The 16,242-nt window shown below is 43.9% G+C and overlaps 1 protein-coding gene across 1 annotated transcript; it reads right to left on the bottom strand. All coding sequences in view use genetic code 11, as the record gives it.

Moving 5' to 3' along the window:
* Window positions 1–2,092: 2,092 nt before the first annotated feature.
* EGR_08531 (Cyclic AMP-responsive element-binding protein 3-like protein) lies at window positions 2,093–14,797 on the bottom strand (the record flags this gene model as incomplete). The annotated part of the gene is made up of 8 exons (XM_024497780.1): window positions 2,093–2,355; window positions 3,779–3,986; window positions 4,228–4,669; window positions 10,610–10,803; window positions 13,561–13,979; window positions 14,056–14,541; window positions 14,572–14,710; window positions 14,744–14,797. The coding sequence occupies 8 exons, from the start codon at window positions 14,795–14,797 to the stop codon at window positions 2,093–2,095; spliced, it is 2,205 nt and encodes a 734-aa protein (XP_024347816.1).
* Between the last annotated feature and the right edge of the window lie 1,445 nt (window positions 14,798–16,242).

Genomic DNA, 16,242 nt, shown 5'->3' with positions numbered 1-16,242 from the left:
GTCCCAACCGGATCTATAAATATACACTCCATCAAAGTCTTTTTTAACAGGCGCAAGGATGAAGGAGAGCATTCCTTGTTTATTTCCGAGTTCCCTATTTAATCCCTTTTGTTCCTGTATTTTCAGTATTACATTATTTTCACCCTGATCATACTATCGTGATCTAATTTCCACTTTCTCAAATAATTATTCTGTTCTTGGTTTCGTTTATTTTTAAAGGTAATTTGGTCTTCCTCCCTTGGTTTACTTAACCCCTTATCCCTCTTCTGTTTCACGCGTACATTCTAGCCCACCTTGGTAAGTCTGCTTCAGGGCGGTCTCATTTGGGTACGCAAAATGCCCCAAAATACCTTGAGAAATGAAATGCTACAACACTTTGTGAAGCACACGGAAGCTGCTAACTTCCGTAGAGCGGCTGCTTACAAGTCCAGGAAAAACAAAAGTACGTTCGTGGCTCTTGCTGCGACTGCCTTCGCTGTTGGCTCCTGTATCCTTTATCGGACGTGTACGGTTTTACATTTCCACTTCTTATAAGTTTCTCATCAGTAGAATTCAGAAGACGGAATCTATTTTCGTGTAGATGTTCTCATTAATATTTGAAACTCTACTGTGTGTGGGTTCGTTAAATACTAAATCCGTATTTCGTGGTTAGTGTATTTGTTGACTCACATCTCTAAGTCAAAGTTATAAAGCTCTAAACTATTTACTAGGGTATAATATTTCCTGTTTGTATCCTTAGTTGATTGGTTATAGATCTCTTCTCCATAAATGCCGTGCGCCAAGGAAGATTTTTGGATGAGTCTTTTGACAAACTCCCGAACCCCAAGTAAATACCAACGACCACACTTCCCAGTCATTTTCTTGTGTCAGAGTTTCAGCTTGTATTATGCCCTCTACGTTTCTTCATATTTAATCGCCTTAAACTCGTATCTTTTGAAGATGGCTGCTTGATTATCCGTACGACTAGTCTTGCTTTCCAATAACTAGCCCTGCGTACTCCTGAAAAAGTCACGAACATCACGAAGTAGCTTCTAAGTTTATTTAAACTATTTGGCGCTTTTGAAGAACTCACACAGAGTCCAAAGTATACTCTGAGTGCAAGTTTTTTTTCAGTCGACGCATGATTGGTTATTTGGTGTCTTAAATCTTGAGTTGAAGACGATTGCGTTGATAAACATTTTCACCCAACTGAATTTATTTTTGTATACGCAAAACCAGTTCTCTCTTTGCCTAGCTAGGTCTGCTTTATTGTCCGAATGACCCCACTGATGTAGGCAGGATCGCATTTCTTTTTAAACCATCTTAAAGGGCTGGGTTTCCCTCCATCTCTCCTGGAATCACTTGCCTTGTGGTGAGAAAACTTGAGCTTATTCTGCTTTCTGATTCCTTGAGTCGCATTTTTTGCCCTCTAGCCGGTGCTATTGTGCTGAAATATCTTATCCTCATCACGACTTGGTAATTAAGTGAAACTTATTAAAAGGTGTTGGCTAGCTTTTGACGTGCGGCAGTAAGACTGTCTCACCCGTGAATTTTTGCGAACCCGTTGACGACCACAGGAAAATTTCAGTAGACATTCTTGCGTTCTTATTTCCCGATTACGTGCGAAATTGACAATGGGTAATGAAAATAATGCCTTTACCAATAATACATTACAGATTATAACGTCGATGATGATGAAGATACGAATAAACATAAGGGCGGAGCGTTCCCACTTTACAAAACGAATTAAATATAAGCACTGTAAGCAAGAAGGGAAGGGCAGAGGGAGCAGCGAGAGGATAGAGACAGTGGAAAGACGATACCCACACCACGATTCGAGTTAAAAACATATCAACTGACTTTTTGGGAAAAGTTAAATGCAAAACAAGGAGGGAGGATTGAAATTACCAGCAAAAATGACGGTTCATGTCCAAGGTAGCGGACTAGGCTTTTGGATACTTTACACGCAAGCACAGGGAGATCAGGACAGAACGATACAGTGACAGATAGGAACTCCCTCAAGTAGCTGACTGTTACCTGAAAGACCACGTAACCTTGGGCAGGACGGGGATTTTCCGCTTAAAAGATAGAAGGATACGAATTTGGAGGAAGATCATGCCGACAGCAGAATACCGTTGGCCAGTCCAGGAACGTATTTCGGTTGGACTACTGCCAGGACAAATTGATTTTGTACTGTGCTGTTGACCGCATTGACAAGTCGGTTGGTTCTAACAAGGGGGTCATTTTCAATCACTTTGGTGGCCTCCCTGTCGTCACGACACTCAGCGCCTGATTGGCCGAAGAAGTACTCCCACCATGTCATTGGCTCGCATTCGTCGAAGTCCTTTGCAGAGCCCAAAATGCGAGACCGGCTCACTGCGAGATTGGAGAAAGAACAAAGGAACTGGTGATCGATTGCACTGGGTACGTGAGTTGTCAAAACTGTGGTAATCAATTATCGGATTACCAGTGTACTTGGGTACTTGTGTCAAAAGATGGATTATTTCAGGTTGTACCACAATGAGTGTATGACAAGTAAGTGGATTAGTTGATAGTAAACTGTTGCGAAATGAGCAAAAACCTCAGGATACTAGCATAGCCTATTCACTGTCGGCACCACTTTTTTACCACCAAAAGGGACAGCAACATGATCGCCTGGCAAGTATTTGGTCTACAGGTAGCTAAATCAATTTCAGATCCACCCACTCAAGCGTTTTTCTCCGGATTGGTCGTTGCTATTCTTAGCTCTTTGAGGGGAACTGCTAGGTGAGATAGAAGCTCGCCGATTTAACAATAATTAAAAGTAATCATTAACTGTTCTATTTTAGACAGTAAGGGAATTTGCTGACTTTTGCTTAGTTCGTGCGACTGAGCAATTTATGGGGACTTGCTTCCAGCAGAGACTTTGGAAGAGTGGATTATCTCCAACACTTAGTGTCTCATTGTCATCACTTATGGGGCAAACTCATGAAGCAATTGGTTCACTTAATGAACTGTTAAAAGATGGCATTTGGAAGTGCTTTGACAAAGGCTCTGCAACAATGCTGGCGAAGTTCTATCGGACCCACCGAGGCGCGAATCCACGGAGCCGGGAGGCGCTTTTTCCAATGAAGTGCACCACAAATCGCTAAAGCACATGAAGACTCACTCGATAAGGAGAAACTTTGTGGTATTGACGCGCTCACACAAGAGTTTGCACGCCTTTCAGGTTATCAGGAGCTCTCACACTCCTACAATTAATGTCAACATTGGATTTTGTTCACCGTCGGGTAGACCTTGAAGGACGCAGAGAAAGAGACCTTGAATGGGCTAATAACACTCAACGTAAAGTTGTCAATCAAGTCTCCGTATTGACTTGCAAGCCGTGGTATAAACAAGAGGTGAACTCAGTGATCTCTTTTTCATCAGACAATAACCTTGAAAGAGCCTATGTGATTAACCGGCTTCCAAGTCACCAAAGGCCCACATTCGTGAAAAGCAAGAGTCGAAAGAAAGAGAACATTCTACAGACTGAGGTTTGGAGAGGTCTTCCATAGGATTTATAAAAATTGCTGATTTTCGAAATGCTGAAAAGGCAATTTGTCGGTAAATTAGTGCTGGTGTACCAAGAAAACGTGCAGTTTTCGCATTCAGCATGTAGTTTTAAGAAAGTATTTAAAAAATATACATTAGCAGGGAATTAATGTTTGTTTTTTGCAAAATTACTTCCCAGAATTTAGTCCATATTAACGCCAACTTCTATCGAACTTTTGCCTTTGTCCATCTGAATGGCCAATGAGAGACGGAGGCCCAAACTCACCTGGACTTTTGATACGGACCGCCTCTTGATCTTGTGAATTTTGCTCCTCCTTGAAGTAGGCTGCAGTGCGGGCCCACTCATGCATGCGGTAGATGGAAGCGGTTCCCTTCGTTACTTCTCGCATGTAACTCACATTGGGTCCTCGAGCGTAGTCTCCATCTAATCGTGGACCCATTTTCTGCGTCCTTGCCGTCCACGTGTATCCAATCTATGATAGACTTCAATTAGTGAATGCTAGGCCTTTTCTCGACTTAATTAGACTCGTGTATTTTGCGACGTCTGTGGGTAAGAATCAGACGCTGCACTAGTGGTAACAGAGTGGGATACGTCCGACGACTTTTGCGTCTTCGTAAAACATGACTATTTCTATTTAAGTTTCAACGAAGACTGCTGAATTAAGAAGGTATTTACTGTGAATGAGTAAGTCCTCAGAAATTCACGGGACCTACCTGATGCAACGAGCCAAATGTTGACAAGTCGCCCACAATGTGGCCAGAAGTGGCTAGCGCTTTGGAAGATGAGGATAATGCGGGGACGTATGACCTGGAGCCAGGGGATGTTGATGTGGAGGCATCAGGTTGACCGGCAAAAAGAGCCGCAAAGCAGGCTAAGAAAACCATCAGGTAGGCGGAGGAGGAAGAGGAGGATAGGGCAGTGGAAGGAGAAGTTGACTTTTTGGAACCCATGGAGGAGGCGGGACCGGAATTTTGTGATACTGACGATGGTGGTGGCGAGGAAGAAGAGGAGGACGTAGAATTGGCAGACGCGAAGGAAGACTTATTCACCGCTTGTTGAAGGTGACGCAGCTGACTCAAAAGGGACCGATTTGTTCCCTCCAAACCATCCAACCGGCGCTTTAAATCTGCATTCTCTTGAGCGTAGGCCTCCACTCTGTAACGCCAAGGCAACATTACATTCTCTAGCGGTTCGACCTCCACTCATTTCACTCGACGCCATGACGGGCGTCCAAGTCAAACGGGAACTTTTGATGTTACTACGATAAAAAGGGGTGCTACCGTGGCGATAGCACACATAAGGCGAACGTGATAGGACATTCAGCCGCTCATTTGTAGAAGGTCAGCGTTTCAAGGACGATGAAAGGGTCAGTGGTAATCCCGATCATGGTGGTTCTACTTCCAGCTTACCACTACAGCAACCATTCCTGAGACCATTTAATTCAGCGTGTGGAGCACCCGACCCTACACGCATGGCCAACGCCTAATCAAACAATTGTGCAGATAGCTTCCCGCTTTTGTCCAGTACAAAAGAGCTGAGTACTTTACCGAATTGGGGGATCATTTTAACGACGAAGGAGAGAGTCTTATAAATCGCATCAACACATGAGAAATAACCTGAGTGCCTCACTTTGCATCGTAATCCGAACGGTGGAAACGTGGGAATTTATCCCACACACCAATGACAGAGTGAGACAGAAGGTTCTAGAAGAGTTCAACCGTACTGTCCCAAATGATCGTGCCAAAACTGTTCTCTGGTAACTGAAGTTAGTGTGCAAGTGTGGTTTTCACTTCTTGGCTTTCATTCCTTTCTTCCACAAACTCCAAAGCACTAAATCGACTTTGCGCCTCTTCTACTCCTCTCAAAACATCTCCAGAAGGTAAGGTATGCTTCTAGCTTGAAAGCTGACTGTACAAAACGTAGACGGCTGAAAAACCTTGGGGGAGAGACGACTGAGCATGGATGCAGGGTTTACAAGAACCAACAGGTGTAAAGGTGCGACTGTTTAAAGCACATAGTGTGAAAACGGGGTGGTGAACATTGCTGAAATTGTACATCCAGCTACCAGGTTGCACCAGGTGCAAGCAAGAAACTAGGTAACCACAGCACCGGAAGTACAGTGCTCATACGGCCGTGGTGATTTTTGTATACGATGATGCTATCTCCGTTATCCGCATTAGTGACCGGTGCGGAGAAGTAAACATTGAAGGCGCCCTGAACAGTAAATGATGGTGGCTGCACCTCAGTTTATGTCGCCTAGGTTACCAATCCCGCGATTCTTTCAGGTGACCAAAAAACTTGTGTAATTTTCCGTGGAGCTTTAGTCTATCGGTATGGTACTCCTTGTTGTGCTCGCCACTCTTTTTAACGCCCGTCGAAGATGCGCTGAACTTAATGCGTGTGGGTCGAGCCCGTCTGCTCTACGGATTTAAATTCGTTTTCAAAGACGTAGAAGCTTGTAAAAGCTTGTCAAGCCTTTGGAGAAGGTGAATAAACCAGCTTCAGGAAGATCCTTTGCTCCTGATCATGAAGAATTGTGCGAGTGTCATCGATGTTTCACATGGGTGATGAAACATATCACTTGCACATGAATCAACTAAAAATGTCACAAAACCTAAGTAGGTGGGTGTCTCAAACACAAATTATTCACCTGCTCTTTACCAGTCCTGCCTTTTAAAGAGAATAGCCTGTTTACTCACGCGTACCACTACTGGGTGAAGCAAGAAAAATCGTTGGCTTATCCTCAAACCGTCCACTCTATCCACCTCACACCGTGTGTAGTGGATTGTGGGCGAAATTTTTCACTAAGACCTTGTTGCTGAATGAGATATTAGCCTTCAGAAGCAGGCAGAACTATTCAACCGGAGAACCTTACGCGGTGCGGCTCACTCGTGAGAATATCTCCAATTCGGGATGAGAGGGGGATAGCGCGTCAGAAACAAGGTGACTGAGGGCATGTTTTTGTCTCTAGAGAAAAAATTGTTTACATAGGTGAAATTCGCGTACTCGTGACTCGCACGAACACATGTGGTTACCTTATACCACCAGACTCGCATATCTTACAGCAAAATTTGAGGTAACTGGAATGTCACATTGATGCCAGTGCGATGACATAAGCCCAAAGGCTTGTGTACCCGTAGAGATGAGCCGGAGAGATCACGCCAATTGTTTGACAAGTACGGGTCGAATCCGACGATCAGTGAGTTGTGATGAGTCACACCAGCGAAAAACATAGAAGGATAAATGGCTTCCATTTTTGGCCAGACGGTCACACAAAAAGCCATCGATATAGAAGGAGTACACTCGCTACCGAATAAACCCCACAACCTAGGGGTTTTCACTCTCTACCTTGTCTTTTTCGGCCGATCCAATTCAATTCCCTTTGATTTACTGCGTGTCATGTGTGACATGCGGGCTCAGGTGAGAAACCCGGGGTGGCATACCTACGTGACCTATTCCAATTTACGAGATTCGGAGGTCCTTTCGGTGCGACAAAAAAATCATTGTTTAGCTTTCATTTTTGGCTCACAGACTAATGACATTTTAGCCTCCAAATAAAACCACCTATGCGTCTGGCCCGTCAGATCTAAAATAAAGGAACTTTTCGATGCATATTTCTCATTCTGCGCCCAGAAGTAAATCCGGCATTAAAAACAGCACTCCGTCGTAAGTAGCTCGCTAAGCACCACATGATATCTCTTTCCCCTGCCTCTGAGAAGGCAGCGATATTTGAACCGTCTTTTGATAAAGAACTGAGAGCGCATACATTTCGCTATTGCAAAGCCACACATTCAATGCATCAGGAGTGGCAGCAACTTGAAGGAGTTGCACATCATGCAAACGACCGGTGATGAGATCAGAAATGGATGACCTACGAATTGATTCAGTTTGACAAGGAAAAGAAGCTACCTTGATAAGTCCATAATCTTGGAGACTCCCTTTCCTTGCCTTCACAGCAAAAAATAGAAGTTATCGTGATATTAAGGTGGTGAAGTCACATGTTTCTATTGCATAATTAATCCAGAATCAACCGCATGACATTTACTGACCTCAGAAAACATGTTTGATGAGGTTGGGGGCGTTTTACTTTTCCATCTCGGTTCTTAGCGTTGGGTAGCAGAAACAAGACTATCTCTCGTATCCCACATAAAGAAGTAGTAAGGAAAAAGACGGGAGAAATGGCAGAAAAACTCTTCCCGCCTTCAGTATGATGGCTAAATACCAGCGTTGTGGATGCCAAGTCTGCCCTGTCATATGCACCAGTCATATCCGGCCCACATATTGTGGAAAAGCCAGTCCAGACAACTTTAATCGACAAATGCCGATGACAGCGGCAGCGCGTACACACAGAACAGGATGCAGTGATAAACGAGACGCCCTGTAAATTAAGCTGCCACATCCGAGAATAGAGATGTCTAAACAAGACTTCAACCATGTTCAGGCGAACATTTAAAATAATCCAGACGGCTCAAAGGCGGTAACCTCGACCGTGGTGTTGCCACTCTCACCCCAGCATTGCAGCAAATATGCCCGTAAATATTCAATTCGCTGCATGGAAAACCTAATCCTGCCTTCATAACTAACCGACGCAAAACAAAACCGTTGCGTAGCGAAATTACACCAGAGACGATTATTTCTGTATCAACGAACCTGAACACTTGGTACACACCGACTGATGACGAGGGGAAACAGGCTACCCTAAGATGTATTCGCCATGCTGAAGCTTCTTTTCAGGGATAGATGCAGTAGGGAACTTTTCAACTCTCACAAATTTGTTCCCTTCAACCGTTTTTAAACAAACTAGCCTTGGTTTAGTTTAAGAACCTCTAATAGAATGCTACCTTCATCTGTTCTTGATACCTTCAAGTGACCGCAGTGCGATGAGGCTATACAATTCCACCTGCCAGGTCGTTTTAGTCAAGTTAGGTCAACAGTATCGAGGGTAACTTTTTGCTTTGCTATTGACACAACGGATCGATTCATTTGGAACATTAAAACCCCATTTGTTTAAAATCCACCACTCGAGCAAAGTACAGAGCGTGCACCATCCAATAAATGCATCCTTCAATCCATTCGGAAACGGCAGATGAAATGCATCCGCGTTCGCACTTTGATCCCGCCTTTGGATGGCCCGTATTGCGTCGGCTAGAGAATTGAGACTGCCTGCTGAAAGAAAACCTCTAATTCCGGCCCCAGCAGCATGACTCCATCGCACGATACTGCATTTATTTCTGCTTTTGAATGGAGCGCAAGCACTTGTAGTTGATAATGCCTCCACCTCCCACTTATCCACTAGCTTGGGGAATGCCGTTACTAAGTTATCAAGACAGCACCCACACAGCTGTGTGGCATTAATCACACTCCCATTCACAAGTGGTATCCCAGGGACTGAATTTTCATCGTCAGAGGATGTGAGAGAATGGGAGTGGGTGCGTGTGTGCGAATCTCTGTTTATAAAAGTGGTCCATTTGTAAAAAAAGGGAACAAACAGTTTGAAGACTTTTATGCTCTGATTGGTTACGAATCCTTTAATCACAAATAATTCCGACTTTGTAGACTTCACCACTTAATGTGATAAGTGTTTTTTCTGGTTAAAGCCATCACTTTTGTCCATAATACTACCCTATCGACCGCCTGACAGCCACGGGAGACACAACAGGAGCAGCCTCTTCAATTGCCACTCTCCGGAGTCTACAAACCAGTTTTAGGACCCTTCCGTAACCTAGTGGACGTGTGGAGCGCCCCGCACTCATTAGTATGGCAGAGAGCTTGGTCTCCCACATGCGACGAATATGCTAGTCCTAGTGAAACTATAGTGAATATGACCCTGTTAAGTGTGTGTCAAAACACCAATTAACGTTTTACCTTCACTAACATCTTCCCGTCTGCCTTCTCGATTATCAACCCCATCATTCCACAAATAAAGCGGTTCAGCTCGGCCTTGGATTCTCAGCTAAGTGTAGGCGTGTTTACACAACGCATTGGACACACATTCAACCAGTTCAATTGTGTAGAAGTAGAGTAAACACATTAATATTGACACTAGCACAAGAGTGCTAGTAATGCCCTCTCAAATGGACCCTAATCCCTCTTTTTTCGTCAAAATAAGTCGAAATTTGTGGTGGAATGGAAAGGCTTCCATAGAGTTATAGGGGTGGTGCAAAAAGCAAGATTTGGATGAGCAAATTTCTAAAGTGTACCAAAACTGCACACAGGAATTGCACGATTAGTGGACCATCTTGGATTTCTGCGTAGCAGTGAAATTTTAGGTGGGCGAGTGCATGTGTAGGTGCTTGTGTTGAAGGGCCGGGTGGTTGGGTGGATGAGTGGGTAGATGCTTTTCTAAAGCCAACCGCACCAAAAGAACAAGACACAACAAACTCACGAGATGAAATGCAAATGCCTGATTGCAATATACCACCTCAACAGAAAACCATAACGCTCTAGATAGACGATTGGGGAGGGTAAGAGTAGTCTAGGATGGCAGTTCTTTCAATGTTGATCCAAACGGGATATTAATGGATTAGTTTCGTCAGAATTCACAAGACAAGTCGGTCCTAATAGCTAAGTGATTTTGTGTTGATTTTCCTCATCAAATACATAAAGACGAGGATAAATTACCATGAAATTCTGGAAATGTGAAGACTACGTGATCGAGGAACAACCGATATCTAGGAATGTCGTTATCCTAGAAGAAGTTGAAAGTGTGGATTTGTGAGAGAGAAAAAGGAGATGGTCAAAATTACTGGAAGGAACAAATCACCCCCCTCAGAAGTAGATGAAATGCGCGACATTTCGAGGGAATAGCTGATTGAATGGAAACCCAGGCACTGTTACTTGGTTGAGACAATTTTTTCCCCTTCACCTTACTGACAAAACGACGGCAACAGCCAAGTTTGTTTGTCCTGCTATGCTTCCATCGCCTGCCTTGCTGACTAACAACTGCACCGACAAAACTAGGGCAACACAAGCAAAAAGGGGATAGAGGGGATTACTAGGCAGCACACAACGGGCCCTTCAACTAGCCAATCTGGCGCAGACAAAATAGGACACACTGTTCAGGTAGGAGTAAATGCATCGATAGAGCCGACTTACCGTTTTTCCAGGGACTCCACATACTCTTTCTTTTTGCGCCGACTCTCCTGTGCACTAATCTTATTCTTAATCTTGCGACGAATTTTCTTGAGATTACGCTCCTCCTGTTTGGACAAAGGGAGACGTGTTGGGATGCTATAGCCTTCGGCCAATAACGTCCGCTTTTCCTCGTCCGTTAAAACGAGAATCCCCGCCTGAAAAATGGTAAAAAAACATGAGAAGTTAGGGTGGGTGGCGAATAAAATGCGGGCGAGATTTGCTCATCGTGGGTCATCACCATGACCCCGTCATGGTGGTTATGGCTACCGCCGCTACTGTGAGCCATCTGATAAGAAGATTGGCATCCCTTCGTCAAACGAAGCCTGGTCAAAATGTCAGGCTTAGCCGGAGACGTGGGTTGAGTAAATAGCCAGTAAAACGTTGTTACTCAAACACGGATAACATCTCTGGCCAAATACATCTTAGCGTTAATGAAAAATTGGAGCAAACGGCCACCGTGTAGGCTTAAGATAGGTTGGATGTGTCAAAAAACGTGTCAAAAGGGTCGAGATTGATCGCCTTCCTGGGCATTGTAGAAAGAACGAGAAGAGAAAAAAAATAAGATTCATGAATAAGTCCAGGATTTTCCTTTTACTTCCGACTACGTTGTAGACACGTAGTTGGTCCATGTTCAGTTCCACGCATTCATGCAAACACCAACCAATTCAAGGTAATGACGAACCAGGAGTAAGATTTAATTGGAAAGCGAAGCCAAATGGGTAGGTGGGTAAAATTCATTTCAGTAGAAAAATAAATGAGCGTTTTTTGGTGGAAAATACACAATCTCAAATCCCACCACCTTTACAACTAAGAAAGAATTAAAGTGATAAAAGAAATTCAGAAACACCATCAAAAACGATCGTCTGGCAATCTAACGCTAAGATTAGATTCTGTCAAGCTATCACCGATATCTGAGGATCTCCTAGGCTGTAACAGGAATCAAGCTGAGGGAGTAACGCTGGTTAGCCTCCGTCTTCATAAACTTTGCTCAACTCGAGTGAAAAAGGGGAAAACAGACGTTCCCTACACTGGCAGTGCCGAGGCCAAACCTTTATGTCCAACTTTGATGAGGTTAAGATGAGCACTCCCCACTTGACGATTCGAAACACTTCGGATGGCAGCAGAATTTCGCCCAATATTCGCATTACGGTCGATGAAATCTACTAGGGGCTTCGATACCATTAAATCATCCTCATTCCTGTTGAGCGAATGACTTCGTTACTAAGTTGGCTTCATAGACTTCTACGCCACCTAGATAACCAAATACATTCAGAGATAAGCTAATACGATGACCGTTAATTTTTGCGGCTCAGACATGGTGCTAAATGAAGCTCACGAAGGAAATGTAGAAATTCTAGTGCACCTTGTTTGCATGTGTGTGAAAGTAGAACCATGCACCACCCCACCTACGATGTTTTGGAGGAAATTAAATTTCTGGTCGTGTGGGTGTTCCGGTGAAGTAGAATCGATAGAATGCTGAGCCCTAATCTTCTGGTTCTTAGTCAGAAGGGATTGCCCCTTGCCCATTATAACAAGTCATTTACGATGGTAGGGGCGACGGTGGGTGAGATAATGCAACTGCTACGCACACGCACATACGCACGCGCGTACATGTGCAGCTAGGAGAAATCGATAAGCACGGCCACGCGCCGCTAGTCGGCCGAACTACCGCTCACCCGCCCGTCCTCGCACTTGTGGGTTGCACACACACACGCACGCACAGGTGACGGTGATGCCTTGCGGGGGCATTGCTCCTACACACCTGGCCGACGCAGCATCACTTACGCCAATGACCACTTGACCAAGTGCTTAAACCGTGGTAGAATACCCACTGACTGACCTAGATCGCCAGCGACCCCAGACAGTGGAAGTACTTTGGGGTTAGGTAGGAGAGGGCAACTACAGCACGTGACTTCAACAAGCGTAAATGACAAGAAAACTGACTAATTAATTAATTAAGTATTAGAAAAAATGATGAACTTCAACGTGTAGGTGTCGGATACACACGAAAGGGTCCTAGTGGGCCACTATTTTCCTAAGAATGATCATTTCAAAGACACTCCATTTCAGAGGGAAAAAAAATGGTTTATAGTGTTTTTCGAAAGCCAGGAATAGGTGTGGTTTGACAATCATACTAAAATGAAGAAATGTGATTATTTTCCAGCAAATTCCAACGTAGTTTAAACTAAAAGTGATTACAAAACCTGTTTATACTAATCGAGGTAAATTGCAATAAAGGTGGGCCTGGTTTTTTTATCACTTAATAAAAAGTAACACCAAATCCCATTATTAAATGTGCTAAAATTACAGGGCATAATGTTTTCTAATGGTTAGAAATATGGTACTCTGAGGTACAGTTCTAAGCACCTTACAGACATGAAAAAGATAAATCCCAGGAGAAATTACTTACACGTACCAATGAATCACCAGAACGAGCATTAATGATAAACAAAGAAATTAACGCAATAATTACTTAGCCATCGTGGTACACCGCAATAAATCTACACCAAGAATTCGCAACCACGGCGTGTTTCATCAGTAAATACATTTAGTCTTCAATAGTTATCTCAACTTGCTTTAGTAGAAGTGGATTTTTTTCTCGCTTCTTCAAAACCAGAAATGCAAATTGCGTGACAACGTAGCGAAGCGATTTAAATCGATCGAGGTCAAATCAGCGGTGTGTTTATATGAATTTGGCCATAAGAATGTAAACAAACTACGTCACAGGATATATAATCTATAAACCAGCCAATTCGGTCTTTGGGTAGCTTAGAATCTCGAAATTCAGAGACCTCGACAGAGGGTATTTTGAATCATCAAGCTACAACATTTAAGGTGGAAAAAATTTTGAATTTCGGAGTACACAAGTAAAAAGCAGCTGAGAGTGAGTTTAAAAGATAATCAAAACTAACCGAACTTTGGAATATAGTTTGTTGTCGATATGGCGCCGAGGAGTTACCCGTTCCATATCCGCCGGTGTAATCGCTATTGACGTCGACACCATAGCCGCTACCACTGCTCTGACGGCTGATATAGGAAGTGGGACCGTTATACCTTTCCGTAGTTGTGTAAACACTTCCTGTCGCTGGAGTGAGACGGATGGCCGATGTTGACGTGACTGAGGCTCCATTCCTTGCATTGAAGATAAACATTCCACGAGGTTCGATGCCGTCAGAAGGAGACTGCGGACTCCCGTCGGTGTCTGAACTGGCGTGAGAATCAGGAGTGACTGGGTAAACGACAGATTGCCTCTGATGTGCTGCAAGTGGTTTGATTCGAATGAACTCGTTGGCGTCTCTACGGAAGACCGTTTGATTCGCAGTTGGATGCGCTAATGAAGAGATAAAGGAAGAAAAGAAAGTTAAACGGAAGAAAGAGGTCTCAAACATACAAAATAGTCAGCTAACCATTGAGTGCTTTAATACGGGACTGTGGATTGACAGTTTGTGGGATACGACTGTTGGGTTTTTCCGTCTGTAAGATGAGCGTCTGTCCCTTCTGCAGGACGTAGTGAACACGATTAATGGCACTCGGGTTGGGCTCGTGGGGCACAATAGGTGGTGAAAATGCATAGGCGCATTTCTTAGCAGCAGGTACCTCTTCGAGCACAATATCCCCATAGGTAGAGCGTTTCGGCTGTTGCTTCTTGGAGGATGGAGAGAGTTGTAATGATGTGGCGAAGGAATCGGAATTTGATGGAGTGGAGCAATTGCTCTCTGTCTCCGGAGTGAGCCGGATTGTCTCTGGCGAAGTATCAGTTGAGATGGTTTGAGTGAAGTCCTCTTGGTTAGTGAATAAATCACCTTTAGGCGTGTGGTTTGATGAAGACGCGAATTGGTCACTTGAGTTATTTACTTCAACCTCATCACCTACAACAAGGTCATTGCCAAATCCTAGGAAATTAAGGCAGAAAATAAAAGTACCAAAGATATCCACATCAACGGGTTCAGACTTAGTCGTCGGCTTGGAAGTGATGTCCGTAAGGAGAGCATCTTCGAGGTCCTTTTCAGTTAAATCACTAAAAATGTCAGCCGGCCACGCATTTTCCATCCCCAGTGAACCCTGGACTGTAAAAATAGCATAAAGTGAACTTACGAGGGCCTCGTCATCTAACCCAGGAAATATGTCAGCGAGTTCAAGGGCTTCCATTGCAGAACGACCTTAAAGAACGACCTTCGTCCGTAAAAGCCGCGTTAAAAAGTAAGCGCTCATCGGGAGAACCCAACAATTCAAACGGATATTTAAATCTTGAGATAAGTCACAAACTGTTGCAAAACAGATAACTTTGCAAAATATCTTGCTGTCTGAAAGTATTTTTATTAGGCGTCCAAATACTTGCCTGGATTTGAAAAAAGTGTTTGAAAAAGTTACCCTTTTACTGCTTTATTTATTTCAAAATAAATGCTCTCGTAAAAATAGGTCGTTTGCACTAGCTCTGCAACAAGTAATAAAGGGTAAAATAATAGAAATCAAGTATCGAGTGTAGGTAGTTGGTAAGCAATGTAACTCCTCAAGACATTCCTAAAGGCGAAAGTGTACACAGTACTCGAGCAGAACATGTATGCATTCAACTCATAGAAGGAACAAAGGCCACTAACGTGGCTAGAAGGTCTATCTGGCGAAGCGAACTTGTAACAAAAATGATAACTAAATAAGCAGCCGCCTTATTACATAGGTTCTCTCCACTTTTGAGCTTCTTCCCCAGCGCTTTTCGTGATCAACCCTCCCCGTCAGACATAGCAACGTAGTCGGTCCTGCAAGGGGAGCACCAATGAGTCGGCCGTGCTACTCATCAAATCTCTATTTAACTGAGGGGATACTTGACCGTAACGTCGCCAATCCCTCTCGCAATTCAGCTGGGTCCGGAGTTTCATCCGGTTTGGAAAACAGGTTCGGAGAAGGGAAATTGCGTCATCCATGGCAAATTTTGCTGATAGACGTTGGGACACTGACATGAAACCAGATTTATGCAAGGAAGGACGGGCTTTAACGCAGGCCCGTGGGAGAAGGTTTTCGCGTCTGTTTTTCCCTGTCACGTTGTTCTCATTTCAGACCCGTCTAATCACATCTATTAGGGGTCCATTTGGCTATCGAACAATTAGAGAAGGCATTACGGGTTTACTTTACAGACGATTTTTTGCAGATACGGCAGGGATTCTCTGCAACAAAACTTTTCCAATTAGTTCACAGCCAGAACGCTTTAGTTGTTAATAGCTTTCCTGCATAACATGAGATCGAGGCAGTCGCTAAGGATAGACATCAGGTTCAGCCCTTCTGTTTGGGGTCTTTACTGATTCTTCAGGCCGTGGCATATGTACTTCTTCCGCCCCGCTAAGGTTCATCACCTGGCAGTAGAAATCAAGATGGACCTGCTGAAAGATTGAGTTCTCTTTCCGCTGCCATTAATACGGCGGCCCAAGACTTTCTTGAAAACGAAAGAGCATATAATGTTGTGACAAAACAAATATATAATTAACTCGCATAGGGGCTGGGGGCTACTGGCATGACCCAGAGGCCAGCCCACCTGGTGAGGTGCAATGGCTAGGAAAAAGTTGCCCCGATACCAAAACTATCAGCACATTACGTGTATAGTA

Source organism: Echinococcus granulosus (genome assembly GCF_000524195.1).
Source record: "Echinococcus granulosus chromosome Unknown EG_S00109, whole genome shotgun sequence".
Lineage (NCBI taxonomy): Eukaryota > Metazoa > Platyhelminthes > Cestoda > Cyclophyllidea > Taeniidae > Echinococcus > Echinococcus granulosus.
Note: the sequence above shows the minus strand (reverse complement) of the source record. Positions and strands in the feature narration are given on the sequence as shown.